The sequence below is a fragment of the Suricata suricatta genome, chromosome 15 (genome assembly GCF_006229205.1).
Source record: "Suricata suricatta isolate VVHF042 chromosome 15, meerkat_22Aug2017_6uvM2_HiC, whole genome shotgun sequence".
NCBI lineage: Eukaryota > Metazoa > Chordata > Mammalia > Carnivora > Herpestidae > Suricata > Suricata suricatta.
Window position 1 is genome coordinate 20,751,039 of NC_043714.1, and position 18,897 is coordinate 20,769,935.

At 38.5% G+C, this 18,897-nt stretch overlaps 1 protein-coding gene across 1 annotated transcript in view; it reads right to left on the minus strand.

Annotated features, from left to right (window-relative positions):
* TRPA1 (transient receptor potential cation channel subfamily A member 1) overlaps nt 1-18,897 on the minus strand; it is a 66,720-nt gene that overhangs the window by 41,287 nt on the left and 6,536 nt on the right. Inside the window, exons 2-7 of the mRNA XM_029923601.1 lie at nt 13,642-13,801; nt 10,390-10,565; nt 5,393-5,500; nt 2,394-2,502; nt 2,062-2,207; nt 1,513-1,649 (exon numbers count right to left, since the gene is read on the minus strand). Of these exons, the coding sequence (XP_029779461.1) occupies nt 1,513-1,649; nt 2,062-2,207; nt 2,394-2,502; nt 5,393-5,500; nt 10,390-10,565; nt 13,642-13,801 (836 nt within the window). The remainder of the gene's footprint in view (nt 1-1,512; nt 1,650-2,061; nt 2,208-2,393; nt 2,503-5,392; nt 5,501-10,389; nt 10,566-13,641; nt 13,802-18,897) is intronic.

Sequence of the window (18,897 nt, forward strand, 5' to 3'; positions counted from 1 at the left end):
CAATAGCCTAATCATGGACACAGTCTAAATGTCCATCAACTGACAAATGGATCAAGAAAATATGGTTGATATATACAATGGAATATAACATGGCATTGAGAAAGAATGAAACATGGCCATTTGTAGCAACGTGGATGGAACTCGAGGGTGTCATGCTAAGTGAAATAAGTCAGACAGAGAAGGATAGATACCGTATGTTTTCACTCATAAGTGTAGCAGGAGAAACATAACAGAGGACCATGGGGGAGGATAAAGGGAAAAATAGTTGGGGAGACGGAGGGAGGCAAACCATGAGAGACTCTTGAATACTGAGAACAAACTGAGGGCTGATGGGGGAGGAGGTGTGGGGGAAAAGGGTGATGGCCATGAAGGAGGACCCTTGTTGGGATGAGCACTGGGTGTTATATGGAAACCAACTTGACAATAAACTATAAAAGATAAAAATTAAATTATTTTCGGTTTGCTCTATTATTTCTATTTCCTTGGAAGCAAATTACTCTTTTGTTCATTCTGCTGTCCTCTACAAATTTTCCTCTATGCTATGAAATTTCACTCTGCAAACTCATCCTAAGTGGGAGGTTCTCTCTATTCACACATAGCTCACTGTGGCTTGTGCTTTTACTAACGTGTAATTTTGCCCCCGCTCCAACCCCTCTAGCTGAGAACTAGAACTTCCATTGGTAGCCAGGCTTTCTTTTTCCCTGAGGGATACTGTGCAGTTCCTGGTACAGTTACTTACTGGATATACTCAGCTCTTTTCTGCCATTCAGGGCTTCCAGAATGCTCACAGCTGTGTGCGTGAGAGAGAGAGGAAGAGACAGAAAGAGAGACAGAGGGAAGACTCATCTTGCTACCTCTTTCACTCACACAGGAAGCACTTAATCCTTGTCTTCCAAAAGGAACTGAACTCAATCCACACTGCCTGTTTCCTTTCCTCACGTCTAGTAAGCCTACAGTTTCAGATGCTTTTTTTTTTTTCTCTCTCTCTCTCTGATGTGTATTTCTGCTAAACTTCAAAAAATATATTTAACTTGTTTGGTACTTGGTGACTATTTTCTAAAACTGTATGCTTTGAAACATTTATAATTGTGAGGGTTAGTGGAAAGGCAAATGTGGTGAGAAAAGTGGAACATCCCTACGTACCTGCTCCATTATCTCCAATAAAAATGAGAAGACACATATGAGGAAGTAAAACAGCTTAGAAAAAGGCTTAGGAAGGGCATGCATGTTGATCTCCTGAGCATACATGGAGTTAATCTTGAGCCTATATCCACTGGCCTGAGAAGTGATCCAGAACATGCCACTGGAAATTTTATTTCATGAAAATCTATTTAACAATCTGATTGTAGAGGAAGACAGAAATTCCAGTTGAAACACAGAATATTTATCTTTGTTATTTTCTTTTGAACTATAGAATCTCTGCTACTATAAGCACTCACTTTTCCCTGCAGGGTATAATTTAATACATGAAGACTAAAAATGTGTACACACAATATTAGGTAGGAAACTTGCCTGTGAAGGAGTGTCTCCTGGTTTCCATCCACCGCATTGATGATATCATTGCTACCAGAATAGGAAGATATCATCAATTTAATAATCTCTGTGGCTCCCTGGGTGGCAGCAAAATGAAGGGGTGTGCACTTCCCATTCTGCAAAGAGGTTTTATACCAGATTCAGTATTCAAGTCAAAAATTAAGGATACAACCTAAATTCAGCTCTGAGTTTTTTAATTCCCGGGTCAACAAAATCAAGCATCAATATAAGAATCATGGCTGGCAGTTTTGCTTCCATGAAATCTGAAAACTCCGGACAACTCAGTATCTCTACTGTTATTATCAGTATTGTTATCTGTACTGTATTTGTATTTGCAATTATTTTCGGTAGCTTGTAAGATTCTTTAGCTAGGCTGAAATTTGGGATATTCTCTTATTCTGCATCTACATGAGTAGCAAAAAATAACACCTACTTCAATCTAAGTTAACTGTAAAAGAGCTATAAAGCATTTTGGAAACTAATTTATGACAATTCTAAATAAAAGCAGCATAGAATATGAACAATTACTTCCATCAGTTCCAACTGGGCTCCATTGTCCAAGCACATTTTAATCATTTCCAAGTCACCACTCTGCACCGCCATGTGGAGGGGACTAGATTTCCCATTATTCACAAAGTTAATATGAGACTCTCTGCTATATCCACGTTCCTCACCTTTAGAAGAAAGTAGAATTCAAGAGAACAAATGTTATAAACAAATAAGAGGAGTTTTAGAAAAAAAAGGATATTTAGATTTACATAGAAGCCTGTGTATAAACCCTATTAAATATTTTTCACATTAACAGCACCCACCAGAACAGGATTCTTTACAGTATATAATGTATGAAAGCCTCTACTCACCAAAATTTAATATTATTTCCATGCATTTTTTGGCACCTGAGAATGCAGCTTGATGAATAGGAAAACATCCCCATTTATTTGCCTTACATGGTTCAGCTCCTTTATTTAACTAGAGTAAAAGAAAGAATTAAAAAAAAAAAAGTCAAAGGACACAAGTTAAACCCCAAATCACAAGGACAGCCAAGAACTAAATGCCTCTCTCAGACCATTTCATTATTCTGTTCCTAGGTAACTCTACATAGAATTCATAGGATATGAAATACAGGCAAGAAAGGAATTTAGGAACTAGGCTAGGATTGTGAACTAGAGACACTTTATATTTTCCAAAGATGAAGTAACAGCATGGACATAAGCATATCAATCTTGATACTCCAAACTAAAGTTAACACATTTTTCAATGGAATTAATGAAATGTTTAAAACATTACCATGACTTCTAGATCCATGCTCGATTCTTTATGTTAATAAAGTGATAACATTCCCCAGATTCTTTCATTTATGTAAAATTTATAAGTAGTAAGACCAGCAGTCTTGTTAAACTATGAAAATCAAATATCTTCATTAAAGGAAATTCTCCACTAAGAGGATGGTAGAAGAACCGACTCTAATGTTACCTTGATCTAAGTCCATCATTTTCAACTATCATTTTTGAATACACCATTGAACTTCAGTTTTAAGTGCCTTTTATTTTCACAAGGAAAATTTATTTCAAAAGGAAAAAATTTGAAAGAGCAGAATAGTGTGAAGAAGCAAATATTACCTATAAACTCACCTTCAAGGGACAGTGTTGGTTTACATTTTAAGAGACAATATTTGTCTTATTTCTTTGCAAAAGTAATTATGTGTATATGGTGTAATCACACTGTTTAAAAAGATTTTACTTAATGGCATTCTTTAAAACTATAATTCTATTAAGTACATATTCCATTTTTGGATACACAAAAGTTTATACAATAAATCTCTATTACTGAACTATTTTTTTTCCATTTTCTCCCTCTGATATATAAACATTAGCATTAATATCAGTAATATCTTTAGTTATCTCCTTGGAATGTATTCCAAGAATTGGAATTGGTAAATCAAAAAGTATTCATATCCACAGTGAATTCTTTGATTCATCAAAATTTCTCTAACCCTGAACATCAACTAGGTTGTTTCTTCCTCCAATTCAGGAGAGGAAAACAATGATTGTCTCATTGTTTTAACAGGTTTCTCTTTGATTATTAGAGAAACTGATTAAACTTCATGTGTCCCTTGCCAATTTTCTGTAGCGCACTGTCTTTTCCTCACAAATTTGTAAGAATATCTTATAGACAAATTTTTATCCATTGAAAAATAAACGAATGGGTGTAATTATGTTTGGTCTCCTCGGGTCACTTGATGTGCTGTCGTTGGACACTGAACTATCTCTTTGTTCCCTGGAGAAGGCCAACATGGAACTGTGTGTTACTCTTAGCTATTTCCATCAATTTGCTAGTATTTTTAAGATTTTCCACCTAAGTTTATTTATAGGTAAGTTTGGTTCAATTTTTCTTATAAGGAAAACTGTCAAATTTTGGAATTGTTATTACATTTGCTTCTTAAAATTAACTTCGATGTTTTGGCTCTTATGGTATAAAACAGTTACTTGAAATGGAAACATTTTCCTTGAAAGTTTGAAAGAACTTGTAAAATCTACAAAAGCTTATAAAATTAGTTGGCTCCATAACTTAATAATGCATTTTTAAACTTTTTTATAGTTTATAGTCTTTAATTTTTTAATTTAATTTCTAAATTTCAATTATGTTTAGCTATTCATCCATTTAAAATGGATTTTCCAATATTTTAGAATAGGATTATGCATAGTGATCTTTTCATCTTAAAGTTCTCCATCATATCCAGATAATGTCCTCTGTTATTTGCATTTTATCTTTTTCTGGTTTTATTCAGACTTGCCATAAACAGCTCTATTTTGTTTTCAAAGAAACAACTCTTGACTTATCAAATAATGATAATGATATAATGACAATGGCTTTTTCCCCGAAGCCATTAATTTTTGTTTTCAACTCTACTATTTCTTTATTACAGTTTTGTTTTATTTGAGGGCTGTTTTTCTAAATTCTTTGTTTGAATGTTATTTTTATTCTCTTCTTGGTCCAATCACAACAGCTTATAGGAATATGTATTTTTTTCCTCTAAAACATCTAACAAATACATTAGAACATATTAGTAAATTTAAATATTCAAAAAGCTATTCCAAAATTATTTTTATTCTGTTTTCCTACTCTATGAGATAGTGGAGAAGAAAACAATCAAGTGGCAAAAATATATAACTTGGCCTGAATAACATACAAATGATTAAGGGATAGTTAAAAGAAAGCGATTTTCTCGACTCTAGTACCACACTCAGAAGGGACACGAGGCGGTCAGTCATTTAGATGGGCATCTCCGGAGTCTCAGTGGACCACATCAGAAAATCTCACCAGGAAGAAAGGGCTGGCTCTACTTTCAGGGCTGTGGCTAAGGACACTGGTCATTATATCGTGCAGGGCTCCCTTTCTGAGAATCTTCCTGTGCCACGAACATGAATGGCTGCTTCTCTTGGCTTTTATTTCATGAGCCCAACAGTAAGTTTGTAGTTGACTTTCTCTCTCCTTAGATATTCAGAAGGTCAGAGTCAAAAGTATGACCCACTTTTACTAACATACAACTTACTATACTTTGTATTTTGTAGTCTAGCCTGACCACCAGCTTCATCTTCATTTCTGTTGTCTATACTTTCTTTTCACTTGGATTTTCTTTAATGTTCTCCTGTTAGCCTTCTGTTAGCAATTTCAGATGGAGTTAAGATTTAAGGGGTGTGTATACATACAAAAACACAGATAATTGTTTTTTCCCTGCCGACATTTTCTGAATTTTATACTTTGCTAAGAAGAGAATCTGAGAGCTGTTATAAACACCAATGATTAATGTTATTCTAAAGAAAAGAAAGAAAATGGGGATGGGGGCTAAAATACAAACCAATATTTGTAGTGCTTCACTATTATCTTTGGCGCATGCAATCATCACAGCCGTGTTTCCATTTTCTCCCTCTAAATTAATGTTAGTGCTGCTGTGCTCAGTCAAGACCTACACAAAAGAGGGGAATAATGGTTCAAAAAGTCAGCTTTCAAGTTTCTGAATACGGTATTCCCCTTCCATTAGATTATAAGCCCCTGAGCTCTAGGCACCATGTCCTCATTCATCTTTTTTTCATCCTTCTCCCACAGAACCTGGCACAAAATACTGCACACATTGCTACTACATAAATTTCTTGAAAAGATGAAATAGTGGTGATTTCTGGATCACATCAATTAAGGCAATATGGAGCTGTGAAACTGGAAATAGAGTAAGAATTATGGAGACTAGTAAACAAAGCTCACTTAATATTTTTCACTTGTATTAAATGAACTATGTTGACTAAGATCTTCAAGAAAATAAATTTATGGAACCATCTGGAATAAGTGAGTGTGGAGGAGTAAAGAAGGGAGGAAGATGGAGAGCAAAAGTGAGGTAGGGCTGCTTTCTCCTCTCTAGCCATTTTTCTTGGACCTCTTTTCCAAGTATTATGCGACATTGTCAATTAAAACTCCATTCTCTTCAGCAGAGAAAAGAGAGTTCACAGACCGCTGGCATGGCTTTACTTAATTCAAACTTAGTCTGGAGCAGAAATGTATTCTATGATGTAAAAAATCAGCATTCCTGATAAAACGGTTAAGCAATTTTTCTGATGAAATTTAACTGAAGATGTGTTGCCCCTCACCCGGCTGACTTCTAGCTGACTATTGGCCAAGAATCTGTAGATCTTTAACCAGTCTTCATTTTACATTAAATGTAACAATAATTACCTCATATAAATGTCTCTCCCAAGAGAGAAATCTTTGAATTTGTCTCCTAAAGGTCTTTTCTTTCATAATAAGATTATAATAAAACTATAATATGTGCTTACAATTAAACTGCTTAAGAAGAATTTATTAAGCAAGCCATTTCCTTGTTTAAACTAAACAATTAAAACTTTAATTAAAACACACACACAGCCCCTTGTTAATAGAATGTGTCCTGATACATCAGCAAATGAATTACTAATTAGCTCTGCTCATAAAACAAAATTAAATTGAAATTTTTAGGACCTAAGAACTCATAGGAAATTACTGATAGATGAAAGAAAATGAGAGCACAAGTTTATTCTGAACCTCAGGCACTTTCACATTCTGTTCTCAACAAACATGAGATCCCCATGCAAAGTAACCTACCAAGTCTACAAGATTTTTCTCTTTGCCCTCTTAGAATCAGAGACCACAGGTGTATAGCACTTATTAGGGTGTGATTGCTTACTACCATAAACACAGTTTTTCATTAGGTAGTATAAAATTCTATGTGGCAGAGATCCCAGAGAGAGCAACTAAACTGTGCCCACTTCAGATTCACTCATGACCGGGCAAGTCTGGAGGTGTGCAGGTGCGGCCTCCAGAGGTCTCTTTGATAAAAATCCAGGAAGCCTCATGGGAGGGCCAAGCCACTGGATACTTAGGGGTTACGCCTAAGGATGAAGGGCTGCAGGCTACTGAGAAACAAGGCTACCCACTGACCACCAGGCCGACGCGTCCCAGGGAGCACTGTGCACACCGCTGGTGTCTGTGCAGGAACCCGTCGTGACGTGTGAGTAACAATATTTTACTTTACAACCATCTAGGCAGTGGTGGAAGTTTGGGAAGAGGCTGGCCAAGCAGATGAGGAGAAGCATTCTACATTCAGGCTGCTGGGGTACAGGCCAGACCCAGGGCCCTAACTGGGAAAAGTAACCCTAGAGGCCTTGTTTGTAAGCACAGAAAGAAACACAGCAAAATTCCTCCCCCTCCTTCCATCCTCTTCCTCTCCGGTAAAGTAGAGGGGTTTACAGATATTTTTTGATGAAGTTATGGCTGGTAAGACCAAGCAAAGAAGAGATAGCTAATTTTGATTCTCTTATAACCCTGCTTTTTTCTTGTTCTGGTGTCATCCGGAAATTCTTTGTTATATACACCATCTAGCTTATAAATCAGTTATGAGTTTATTTCTAAACTCTCTTATCTATTTCTCTGTGATACCTTTCTGTATCTGAAGATTTCTGGTATCTAATTAACAGCCTTTCAACTGTTACCTGCCTTTGAATTCCCAGATCACACTTGCAGAGTCAAGATTAATTAAGTAATTGGGCACTTGCTTCTGAAAAGAGCCTTCAGAGGAAGCACAGGAGATCCCTTGAGGAAGTATGGGGCCTCTCTGGGTGGGGAGGGGGACAACAGTCACTCGTTGTCCAATGCAAATCATACAGAAATAGCATCTGGCTCACAAACAATGCAGATAATTAAAAAACAGACAGTTTACTGCCAAAGTCCTTTTCAATAAGCTCTTCAAAGGGCTGCCCTGACCCATTTTCGTAGGTGCTGATACTTATGTTCTTTCATTCTCCTTCAAGCAAAATCCCCATTCACTCATTCATTCATTTAGTCAAGAGCCATCCTTTACCAGGTAAGGACTGGAGATATTTATATTAGTTGCCCAGTCCCTCCATCAAGGTAACTAGCCACAGCAGGAGAAAACCACATGAACATTTGATTACAATACCATGTGCTCAGTATTATTAGAATTATATACAAGTGACAGTGGGAAGGCAGAAATCAGGGTCCATCACACCCTCTATGCTTGGCCTCAAGAAGCCAAGGATCCAAGGGGCTGAGAGGAAGGTGCTAGGTTAAAGGGAGCATGGAGCTCAAGGACAGCCCTGGGATTTATTTGATGATTCATTGACAAAGTAGGTTTTCGTAAGGTGTGATAGACCAGATATTTTTATTCCTAAAAAGTCATATGTTGAAATCCTAATCCCTAATGTGATGTTACTGGGAGGTGTGACCTTCAAAAGGCAAATGAGAATGGCCTTAGTTCCCATATAAAACAAACTCCAGAAAGCTCTCTTCCACTTTGCAAGGACACTAAGATGACAGCCTCCTGTGAATCAGGAAGTGGCCCCTCACCAGACACCAAATCTGCTAGTGCTCTGACCTTGGACTTCTCAGCCTCCAGAACTGGGAGAAATGAATGTTTGCTGTTTAAGGCCCACAGTCAATGGTAAAGCGACTTGTACTCAGTAAGATCTATGGCTTAGCATAATATCCAAGTCATTATGTGCAGTATAATTTCCTTGTGAAAACTTACTATCAGTTCCAAATTGCCTCCCTTAGAAATGGATATCTGGTGGCCAAAGACACATGAAAAGATGCTCAGTATCACTGATCATCAGGAAAATACAAACCAAACCCACACTGAGATACCACCTCACACTGGTCAGAGTGGCTAAAATGAACAAATCAGGAAACTACAGATGCTGGTGAGGTTGTGGAGAAACGGGAATCCTCTTACACAGTTGGTGGGAATACAAACTGGTGCCATATCTCTGGAAAACAGTGTGGAGGTTCCTCAAAAAATTACCAATAGTCTACTCTATGACACAGCAATAGCACTGGAGTAGCACTTGGAATTTACGCAAGGGATGCAGGAGTGCTGATGAATAGGGGCACATATACCCCAATGTTTATAGCAGCACTGTCAACATTAGCCACATCATGGAAAGAGACAAATGTCTATCAACTGATGAATGGATAAAGAATATGTGATTTATATATACAATGGAATACTATTCAGTAATGAGAAAGAATGACGTCCTGTCATTTGCAGCAATGTGGGTAGAACTGGAAGGTATTCTGATGAGTGAAATAAGTCAGGTAGAGGACAGATATCACATGTTTTCACTCATATGTGGATCTTGAGAAACTTAACAGAAGATCACAGGGGAAGGGGAGGGGAAAAAATAGTTACAGAGAGGGAGGGAGGCAAGCCACAAGAGACTCTTAAATACGGAGAATTGAGTGTTGATGGGGGCGGTGAGGGAGACGGGAAAATGGGTGATGGGCATTGAGGAGGCCACTTGGGATGAGCACGGGGTGTTGTATGTAAGCCAATCCACAGTAAACTATATTAAAAAAAAGAAATGGATATCTGGAACATATTCCATCTGCAAATCTCACTGCCCTTTACGTAAGCATGTGTGTCTTCTGGTGTGTCTATGAGACTCTGTGACGCAGTTTAAAAGCATTGGACCGGGGCGTCTGGGTGGCTCAGTCGGTTAGGCATCTGACTTCGGCTCAGGTCATGATCTCACCACTCATGGGTTCAAGCCCCATGGCAGACTCTGTGCTCACAGCTCAGAGCCTGGAGCCTGCTTCGAATTCTGTGTCTCCCTCTCTCTCTGCCCCTCCCCTGCTCACACACTCTCTCTCTCTCTCTCAAAAATGAATAAATGTTTTAAAAAATGGAAAAAAAGCCTTGGGCTATTCTTTAGGCATTCACCAGTATTTCCACTATCTGACAGAACACTAAAGACTTAGAAAAAAATAAGAAATTCCCGGAAGGTATGGTTGTATCTTCTGCTAAGACATGCTAGCCACTAAGGCATGTTGTCCACTCTAACAGAAATTATAAATCACAATTATGCTTTCTGTCTTCATTGAAATACTCATCACTGTCTTCCTTTTCATCATTAAATCAGGCAGGTAAAAAAAAAAGCAAAACATTAACTCACAAACATGAAAACGAGAACAAATTTCCTAATTCTTGCTTCCAACCAGTTATTCAACATTAGGCCAATTATTTCATTCTATCTGGCCCTCAGTTTCCTCAGCTATGAAATGGGGATAATAATAGTGTTCTGTTCCCTTTAACGAGAATTTAAAAAAATTGAAATATATAAAGCTTTTTAGAAAATGCAGGTAAAGACAAGAATATCATCATTAATCATCATCAGTTGGTAAAAAGTAAAACCAACATTATCATCACTGTATGCCATTCGCCCTGGAACGTCAGGCTGGCCGCCGTGGCTCCGGCAGAGGCCCGGGACGCGGGCCCTCCCCTGTGCTGTGATGGGGGCGCAGCGGAGGCCGTACCTTCATCACCTCATTGTGCAGACCCTGCACGGCGATGTGAAGAGGCGCCATCATGTTGCTGTTTCGGAGGTTTGGGTTGGCTCCTTTGCTAAGAAGAAACTTAACACTTTCAACCTGGTTTTTTCCTGTGGCCCAGTGCAGAGGGGTATTTCCATAATCATCCATCACATTCAGCACTAGAAAAAGACACAGAAATAGGAATTAGATCTTGCTTGGACTATATTCAACACCTACTGATGCCAAGCTCGGTGTCAAGGGCTGCTGACATAGGCTTCACCTTCTGTACCATAAAATTAAAGGGTGGGGTCAGTCGGTTAAACATCCAAGTCTTATTTGAGCTCAGGTCACTATCTTGCAGTTCCTGAGTTCAAGCCCGGCATCGGGCACCATGCTGATGGTGCAGAATCTGCTTGGGATTCTGTCTCCCTCTCTCTGCCCTCCCCTGCTCTCACACACGTGCACACGCTCTCTCTCTCTCTCTCTCTCTCTCAAACATTAAAAATTTGTTAATTAAAATATTCCTTCAGTTCTCAAGAAACATCTAATGGACACGTGAAGATACAGGGGATATGCTGATGAATGGCATGGACGTTGTCAAATGAGTTAGATGTCCGTCTACAGCATCCATAAGAAGTAGACTGTAGATTGTACATGCTTTTTTATCTGTGGTATGAACTTGGGGATAGTTATAAAATATGCAGCTGACATAAAGCAGAAATTAGGAATTCTAAGTTCTACACGATCATTATTGTACTCCACCCTCCAACAGCCCACAAGCAACCACGGCCATTTTCCAGAAAGATAAAGTGAGGCCTGCAGAGTTTCAAAATCTTGCCAACATTACATAGCGAGCACTGAGTTCTATAAACTCCTCACCTCTTTGAACCTCTGTGTTATATTCAAATTTGGTAAGAAGAAAGGAAGAAGAAAAGGATGAGAGAAGGGAGGAGAAGGAAGGAAGGAAGGGGAAAGGAAAAAAGGATATATGTTCCACAATGTTTGGGGGAGAAGAATATCAAATCATACCTTCAAAGATCGTAGTGGAGTATGTGGCCCATAGCAATGGTTCAAAAAATGTTAATGAGGAAAAAGACACACCACTAATAAGCTAGACGACTGGAATTAGGGCCTGTGCTCCTGGCACCACATGTGGTTTCCACTCATTTCTAGGCTACAACATACTGCACTATTTATTTACCCTGTGGGCTCAGCCTAAGGACGTGCCCTTTCATACCACAGTGTCTTAGCTCTAGTCCAAAATAGACATGACTGTCTGCTTTATCAACCATTTTAATTAGTGGCAAGATAGTCATATATCTGAGGCAGGAAGAAAGTATTCAGTCACAAGTATGACTTGGGGACCATCTGGAACCATGCCGCAGCCTCAGTTCCCATTTTTTCTTTTAAAAATAATGTTTATTTTGAGACAGAGACAGAGACAGACAGACAGACAGACAGAGACAGAGACAGAGAGAGAGAGAATATGAATGAATGTGGGGGAGGCGAAGAGGGGAGGGAGAAAAGAGAGAATCCCAAGCAGGCTCCATGCTCAGTGCAGAGCCTGATGTGGTGCTTGATCCACAACCACAGGATCATGATCTGAGCTGAAATCAAGAACTGGATGCTCAACTGACTGAGCCACCCAGGCTCCCCTCCCCCATCTTTCTCCTTCTAAAATGTATCTTTTCATTCCTTTCATTTACCCAAGTACCTAATTTTCAGCAACAACGCATGTGCACACGCCCGTGCACACACACATGCACACACACATACCTTCTCCCTCATACTCATACACATCCTTTGACCATTCTGACTGATCACAACACTCCCTTCAAGCATTTCATTCAGCCCCAAACTTAAGCAGGGGCCTAAAATTTAAATTTCTATTCATTAATTAAATAACTTGAATTTGACTTTTATCTCCATCACTTTTCAGAAATCATCTTTACAAAGGTCACTGAGGCCCTTAAATATAAGGGTTATTAGGATCTTACTTCCATTTAATCTCTTTGATATAGTAAATTCTCATTACTCATCTATCCAAAAACTCTCCTCTGGGCTTGTGAACATTAATATCTTACCCATCACCTGTCCACCATCCTCTTGTTGGCTTTTCTCCTGCCATCTGACCCTTAATATTAGCACTCTACTCTTAGCTACATTTGCTGGCAATTTCATGGCCTCCTAAAGGATTCCCATGAGCTTTCATAGCCTCAATGGCCCTGTGGAGGCGGCTCCCTTCCTTCTAGAGCTCTTATCTACTAGAACTCTAGTTATTAATCTACTAGTCTACTAGACATTTCCAAGTAGCTGTCCTCTGGACCTTTCAGACTCAGTATGACCAAACCAAATTCATTATTCCTCACATCTTACTCTGTGTTTTCTTCTGTTCTTTTTACATGTCTTCTTTTCTGGGTGGCTATACTATTAGCCTATCTCCTAAATTAGGAATCTCAAAGTCATTTCCACTGCTTGCCACTTACCCCTAACATTCAATCCCTTAACAAGCACTGTCCGCTCTACATGCAAAACAGCTCCCGATTCTCAGCTTTTTCTCCCTATTCCAATCTCAAAATGCTGGTGGACTCTCATCTTTTCTTTGCTACTAAAGTAGCTTTTTCATCGGGCTTCTACTTCCACTCCGTCTTCCACAACATTGACAGAATCATCTTAAATAAGGGAAGTCTTATCATAACATCTCACTGCTTAAATCTCTACAGCATCCCCCTTCCTTGTTACAGTTGTGAGCCTCAAACAAGGCTGTGTATGCACCAGGCTGGGATAGGGGACAATGTTCCCTCTTCTTGGCATCTCAATTTTATTTAAGGATATGCAATTACAGAATGACCTCCATGGAAATGATAAAGAACAACACATAAAAGGTGTATGCAGACAATCTGGGCACGATGCACAGCATCCACATTATCTGCACCATCCATTGCAGGATTTCAATGGAAATATACATATATATTGAGAGAGACAGAGGAAGAAAGTGAGTGAGTGAGCAAGCACATGAGCAGGGAAGAGGGCAGAGGGAGAAAGAGAATCTCAAGCAGCCTCCACACTCAGCACAGAACTCAGTGGAAACACATGTGGAGCACTGGCCTGAAGGAAAAACCACACTCCTAAGTAAGATATGCAGGCCCCTCATAACCTGGAACTAATGTTCCCTTCAAAATTACTTCCTACACTCTTCCCAATGAACCTAAGGGATGGTGGACTTATGCAGCGCTCGTTATAACATTTTGTGACCTTCCAAAGAGGAGTCATTGATGATCATCTCCATCAGCTGCACTTGACCTTCTTCTGCAGCATGGTGCAAAGGGGATGCATTCACATCATCATATTTGCTTAACTTCTTTCGTTTCTTCATAAAGTTTTTCAATCTACATGTACTTCCTTCAAAAACCACCTGGAAGTATACAAAAAATTAATGCAGGTTAATTGTTAAATGGTTACTATCATCCAAAACTATTTATAATGCCTAGGATAAAGTAAATATTTTTTGAAGAATAGAAAATGCATGCAGACATATAGAAGGTGCAAGTAAATGTTTGAAATGTTTTGAAGTACTTGTGAGGGATATGATCTAAGCAATTATAAGTATAGTGAAAATACAGAGTTTTCCTTGTCAGGTGAAAATGTACTTCAAGCATGGGGAATTTTCGTGAATGCGAGGACTAAATCATGTAACTTGTTTGGTCAGTACTCTAGAATACCTGTCCACTCACCCCCTGGGGATTAATTAATTCCTCATCTTTTGACTACCGGGATCCTGCACCAAGCCAAGCAAGGTCAGACTCACCTCCTGATTGTGCTCTGCACACTGGAAATGCCAATGTTTTTGTGTACTTACTAGGACCAGATATCAGGACACTGAGAGGTCACACAATTTGCCCCAAAGCACGCTAAATGATCAAGTCTGAACTTGAACAGGAGACACATGAAATAGATATTGTGGCTGACTGGTGAATGCTGGAAACACCAAGACACAGTAGAAACTAAAGTGGAGGTAAAAACCCTCATGGAATGAATGACCTGTGTGACAGAATAAGATATTACAAACCATCAGAACAGACTCTGGAGTGTAAGTTCAGTGTGCTTTTGGCAGAGTTGATGTTGTCACTGGCCTGTAAGAGTAACCCCAAGCAGGGGAGGTAGGCAAGATGGCAGAGAAATAGGAAGCCTTGTAAACTTCATCACCCACATCTATCAAACTGAGAAGAACATTACTCTTATCTGCAAGAGTAGAAGAAGAAAATACAGACTCCAGAAAGAAGACAACCTCAAAGATGCCTGAATATATTCTCCCATATCTCATCCTTAGATCTCCCCCTGACTGGTTATATACTTTTAGACTGTCCATTGTCCTCTGTTGTCTCTGCCCCCCTTTATTTTTTCTTCTCTTCTTTTTTCTCTTTCCTCTCCCTTCCTTTTCTTTTCTTCCTTTCTCTCTTTTAATTTGTTTGTTTGATTTGTGCATTCGCATGCTTTTGTTCCCAGTGTGTTTGTCTGTCTGTTTTCCTTTTCAGGGCTACCCCAAGAAACAAGCCAAAGGACACATGACAGAGAGTCCCAGATATCGCTGAGTAGGGAAATAAAATATTCAAAGGCACAACAAGAGAAACTGAGAGACACTATTAAAAGAACACTTTCTGAAATGACAGGCCCTGGACAGTCAATAAGCCTTCTTTAACAGAGCAATACTAATAGATGCAGGGTGCACAATGAGCTTTTTAAAACTGACAAGAGACAGAAAACTAGCCAAAATGACTAAATGAAAGAACTCTCCCTTGAAGAAACTCCAGTAAGAAGTCACAGCCACAGAACTGCTCAAAACAGATCTAAGCAACATAACTGAATAAGAATTTAGAATAACTGTCATAAAATTAATCACTGGGCTTGAAAAAAGCATCAGAGAAGCTACTGATACAATGACTAGGGACTTTCAAAATAGCTGTGATGAGTTAAAAACAAAAGGCTATAAATGAGGTGAATAATAAAGTGAAGGTGGACACCTCAAAGATTGAAGAGGGAGAGAGAAGAATAGGTGAATTAGAAGAAGACACAGTTATAGCAAAAGAGGAAGCCGAGAAAAAGAGAGAGAAATTGATCCAGGAGCAGGAAAGTATTCAAAACCTGAGTGATATAATCAAAAGGAACAACATCCATATCATAGGAATTCCCGAAGAGAAGGAAAGAGAGATACTGGAGTGGTATACACCAAACAGAGAATTTCCTGAATCTGGGGAAAGAAATACACATTCAAATTCAAGAGGCACAAAGAACCCCTATAAAACATAATTTGAATTGACCTTTGGCATGATATATCATAGTGAAACTGGCAAAATATAAAGAGAGAACTCTGAAAGCAGCTAGGGATGAAGGGCCCTAACATACAAAGGGAAACCTATCCGGGTGGTTACAGACCTATCTACTGAAACTTGGCAGGCCAGGAAGGAATGGCAGGAAATCTTCAGTGTGGTGAACAGAAAAAATATGCAGCCAAGAATCCTTTATCCAGCAAGCCTATCATTCAAAATAGAAGGAGAGATAAAGGTTTTCACAAATAAACAAACATTGAGAGAATTCATCACCACCAAACCAGCCCCACAAGAAATCCTAAGAGGGACTCTATGAGGGAAATGTTGCAAAGAATACAAGGTACCAGAGACACCACTACAAACCTGAACTCTTATGGAGGACACAATGAATCTAAATCCACATTTTTCAATAATAACACTGAATGTAAATGGACTAAATGCTCTAATCGAATGACACAGGGTAGTAGAATGGATAAAAGAACAAAATCCATCTATTTGCTGTCAACAAGAGACTTATTTTAGACCTGAAGACACCTTCAGATTGAAAGTAAGGGGATGGAGAAATATCTATCATGGAACTAGAAGTGAAAGGAAAGCCAGAGTAGCCATACTTACATCGGACAATCTGGACTTTAGAGTAAAGGCAGTAACAAAATATGAAGAAGGACATTCTATAATAATTACAGGATCTCTCCATCAGGAAGAGCTAACAATTATAAATATCTATGCACCGAATTCAGGAGCAACCAAATACATAAAACAATTAATCACAAACAGAAACAATCTTGTTGATAAGAATGTGTTAATTGCAGGGGACTTTAATACTCCATTTACAACAATGGACAGTTCAACCATACAGAAAAATCACTACAGAAACAATGGACTTAAACGACACATTGGAACAGATGGAATTGATATATTTAGAACTCTGCATCCTGAAAATAGGGAATTCACCTTCTTCTCGAGTGCACATGGCACCTTCTCCAAGATAGATCACATACTGGGGCATAAAGCAGCCCTCAATAAATATTAACGAATTGAGATCATACCATGCACACTTTCAGATCATAATATTATGAAACTTGAAATCAATCACAGGAGAAAGTCTGGAAAACCTCCAAAAATGTGGAGGTTAAAAACCACCCTACTAAAGAATGATTGGGTGAATCAGGCAATTAGAGAAGAAATTTAAAAATATATGGAAACAAATGAAAATGAAAATACAACAATCCAAACTCTCTGGGATGCAGCAAAGGGAGTCCTAATAGGAAAGTATATTGCAATCCAGGCCAATTTCAACAAACTAGAAAAAGTTCAAATTCAAAATCTAACAGAGCACCTAAAGAAACTAGAATGGGAGTAGCAAGAGCACCCCAAACCCAGCAGAAAAAAAGAAATAATAAAGATCAGGGCAAAAATAAACAATATAGAATCAAGCAGATCAATGAAACCAAGAGTTGGTTCTTGGAAAAAATAAACAAAATTGATAAACCTTTAGCCAGGCTCTTTAGAAAGAAAAGAGTGAACACCCAAATAGACAAATCATGAATGAAAATGGATCTATTACAACCAATCCCTTAGAAATACAAGCAATCATTAGTGATTTGTGTGAAAAACTGTATGGCAACAAACTAGACAATCTAGAAGAAATTTCTAAAGAAATTCCTAAATATACATGCACTACCAAAATTCAAACAAGAAGTGATAGAAAGTATGAACAGACTGATAATCAGTGAAGAAATTGAATCAGTTATCAAAAATCTCCCAGAATAAGAGCCCAGGGCCAGATGGCTTCCCAGGGGAATTCTACCAGACATTTAAAGCAGAGCTAATACCCATTCTTCTCAAACTATTCCAAAAAATAGAAATCGAAGGAAAACTTCCAAACTCATTCTATGAAGCCAGTATCACGTTGATTCCCAAACCAGATAGAGACCCAGCAAAAAAAGAGAACCACAGGCCAATACCCTTAATGAATACAGATGCAAAAATACTCAACAACATATTAGCAAAACGAATTCAACAGCATATAAAAAGAATTATCCACCAAGAATAAGTGGGATTCATTCCCGGGTTACAGGGCTGGTTCAATATTCGCAAATCCATCAATGTGATAAGTCACATTAACAAAAGAAAAGATAAAAACCATATGATCCTGTCAATAGATGCAGAAAAAGCATATGACAAAATACAGCACACTTTCTTAATAATAACCCTTGAGAAAGTCAGAATAGAAGGAACTTACTTAAACATTATAATAGCAATTTATGAAAAGCCCACAGCTAATATTATCCTCAGTGGGGAAAAACTGAGAGCATTCCCCCTGAGATCAGGAACACGACAGGGATGTCCACTCTCACCACTGTTGTTTAACATAGTGCTGGAAGTCCTAGCATCAGCAACCAGACAACAAAAGAAATAAAAGGCATCAGAATTGGCAAAGAAGAAGTCAAACTTTTACTTTTCTCAGATGACATGATACTCTGCATGGAAAACCCAATCGACTCCACCAGAAGCCTTCTAGAACTGATTAGTGAATTCAGTAAAGTTGCAGGATACAAAATCAATGTACAGATTCAGTTGCATTCCTATACACCAAAAATGAAGCAGCTGAAAGAGAAATCAAGAAAATGATCCCATTCACAATTGCAAGAAAAACCATAAAATACCTAGGAATAAACCTAACCAAGGATGCAAAAGACCTATATGATGAAAACTATAGAAAACTTATGAAGGAGATTGAAGAAGACACCAAGAAATGGAAAAACATTCCATGCTCATGGATCGGAAGAATAAACACGGTGAAAATGTCATTACCCAAGGCAATGTACACATTCAATGCAATTCCCATCAAAATTGCACCAACGTTCTTCTCCAAGCTAGAACAAGCTATCCTAAAATTCATATGGAACCACAAAAGATCCCAAGTAGCCAAAGTAATATTGAAGAAGAAAACCAAAAACAGGAGGCATCACAATCCCAGACTTTAGCCTCTACTACAAAGCTGTCATCATCAAGACAGGATGGTATTGGCACAAAAACAGACACATAGACCAATGGAATAGAATAGAGAACCCAGAACTGGGCCCACAAATGTACGGCCAATTAATCTTTGACAAAGCAGGAAAGAGTATCCAATGGAAAAAAGACAGCCTCTTTAGCAGGTGGTGCTGGGAGAAGTGGA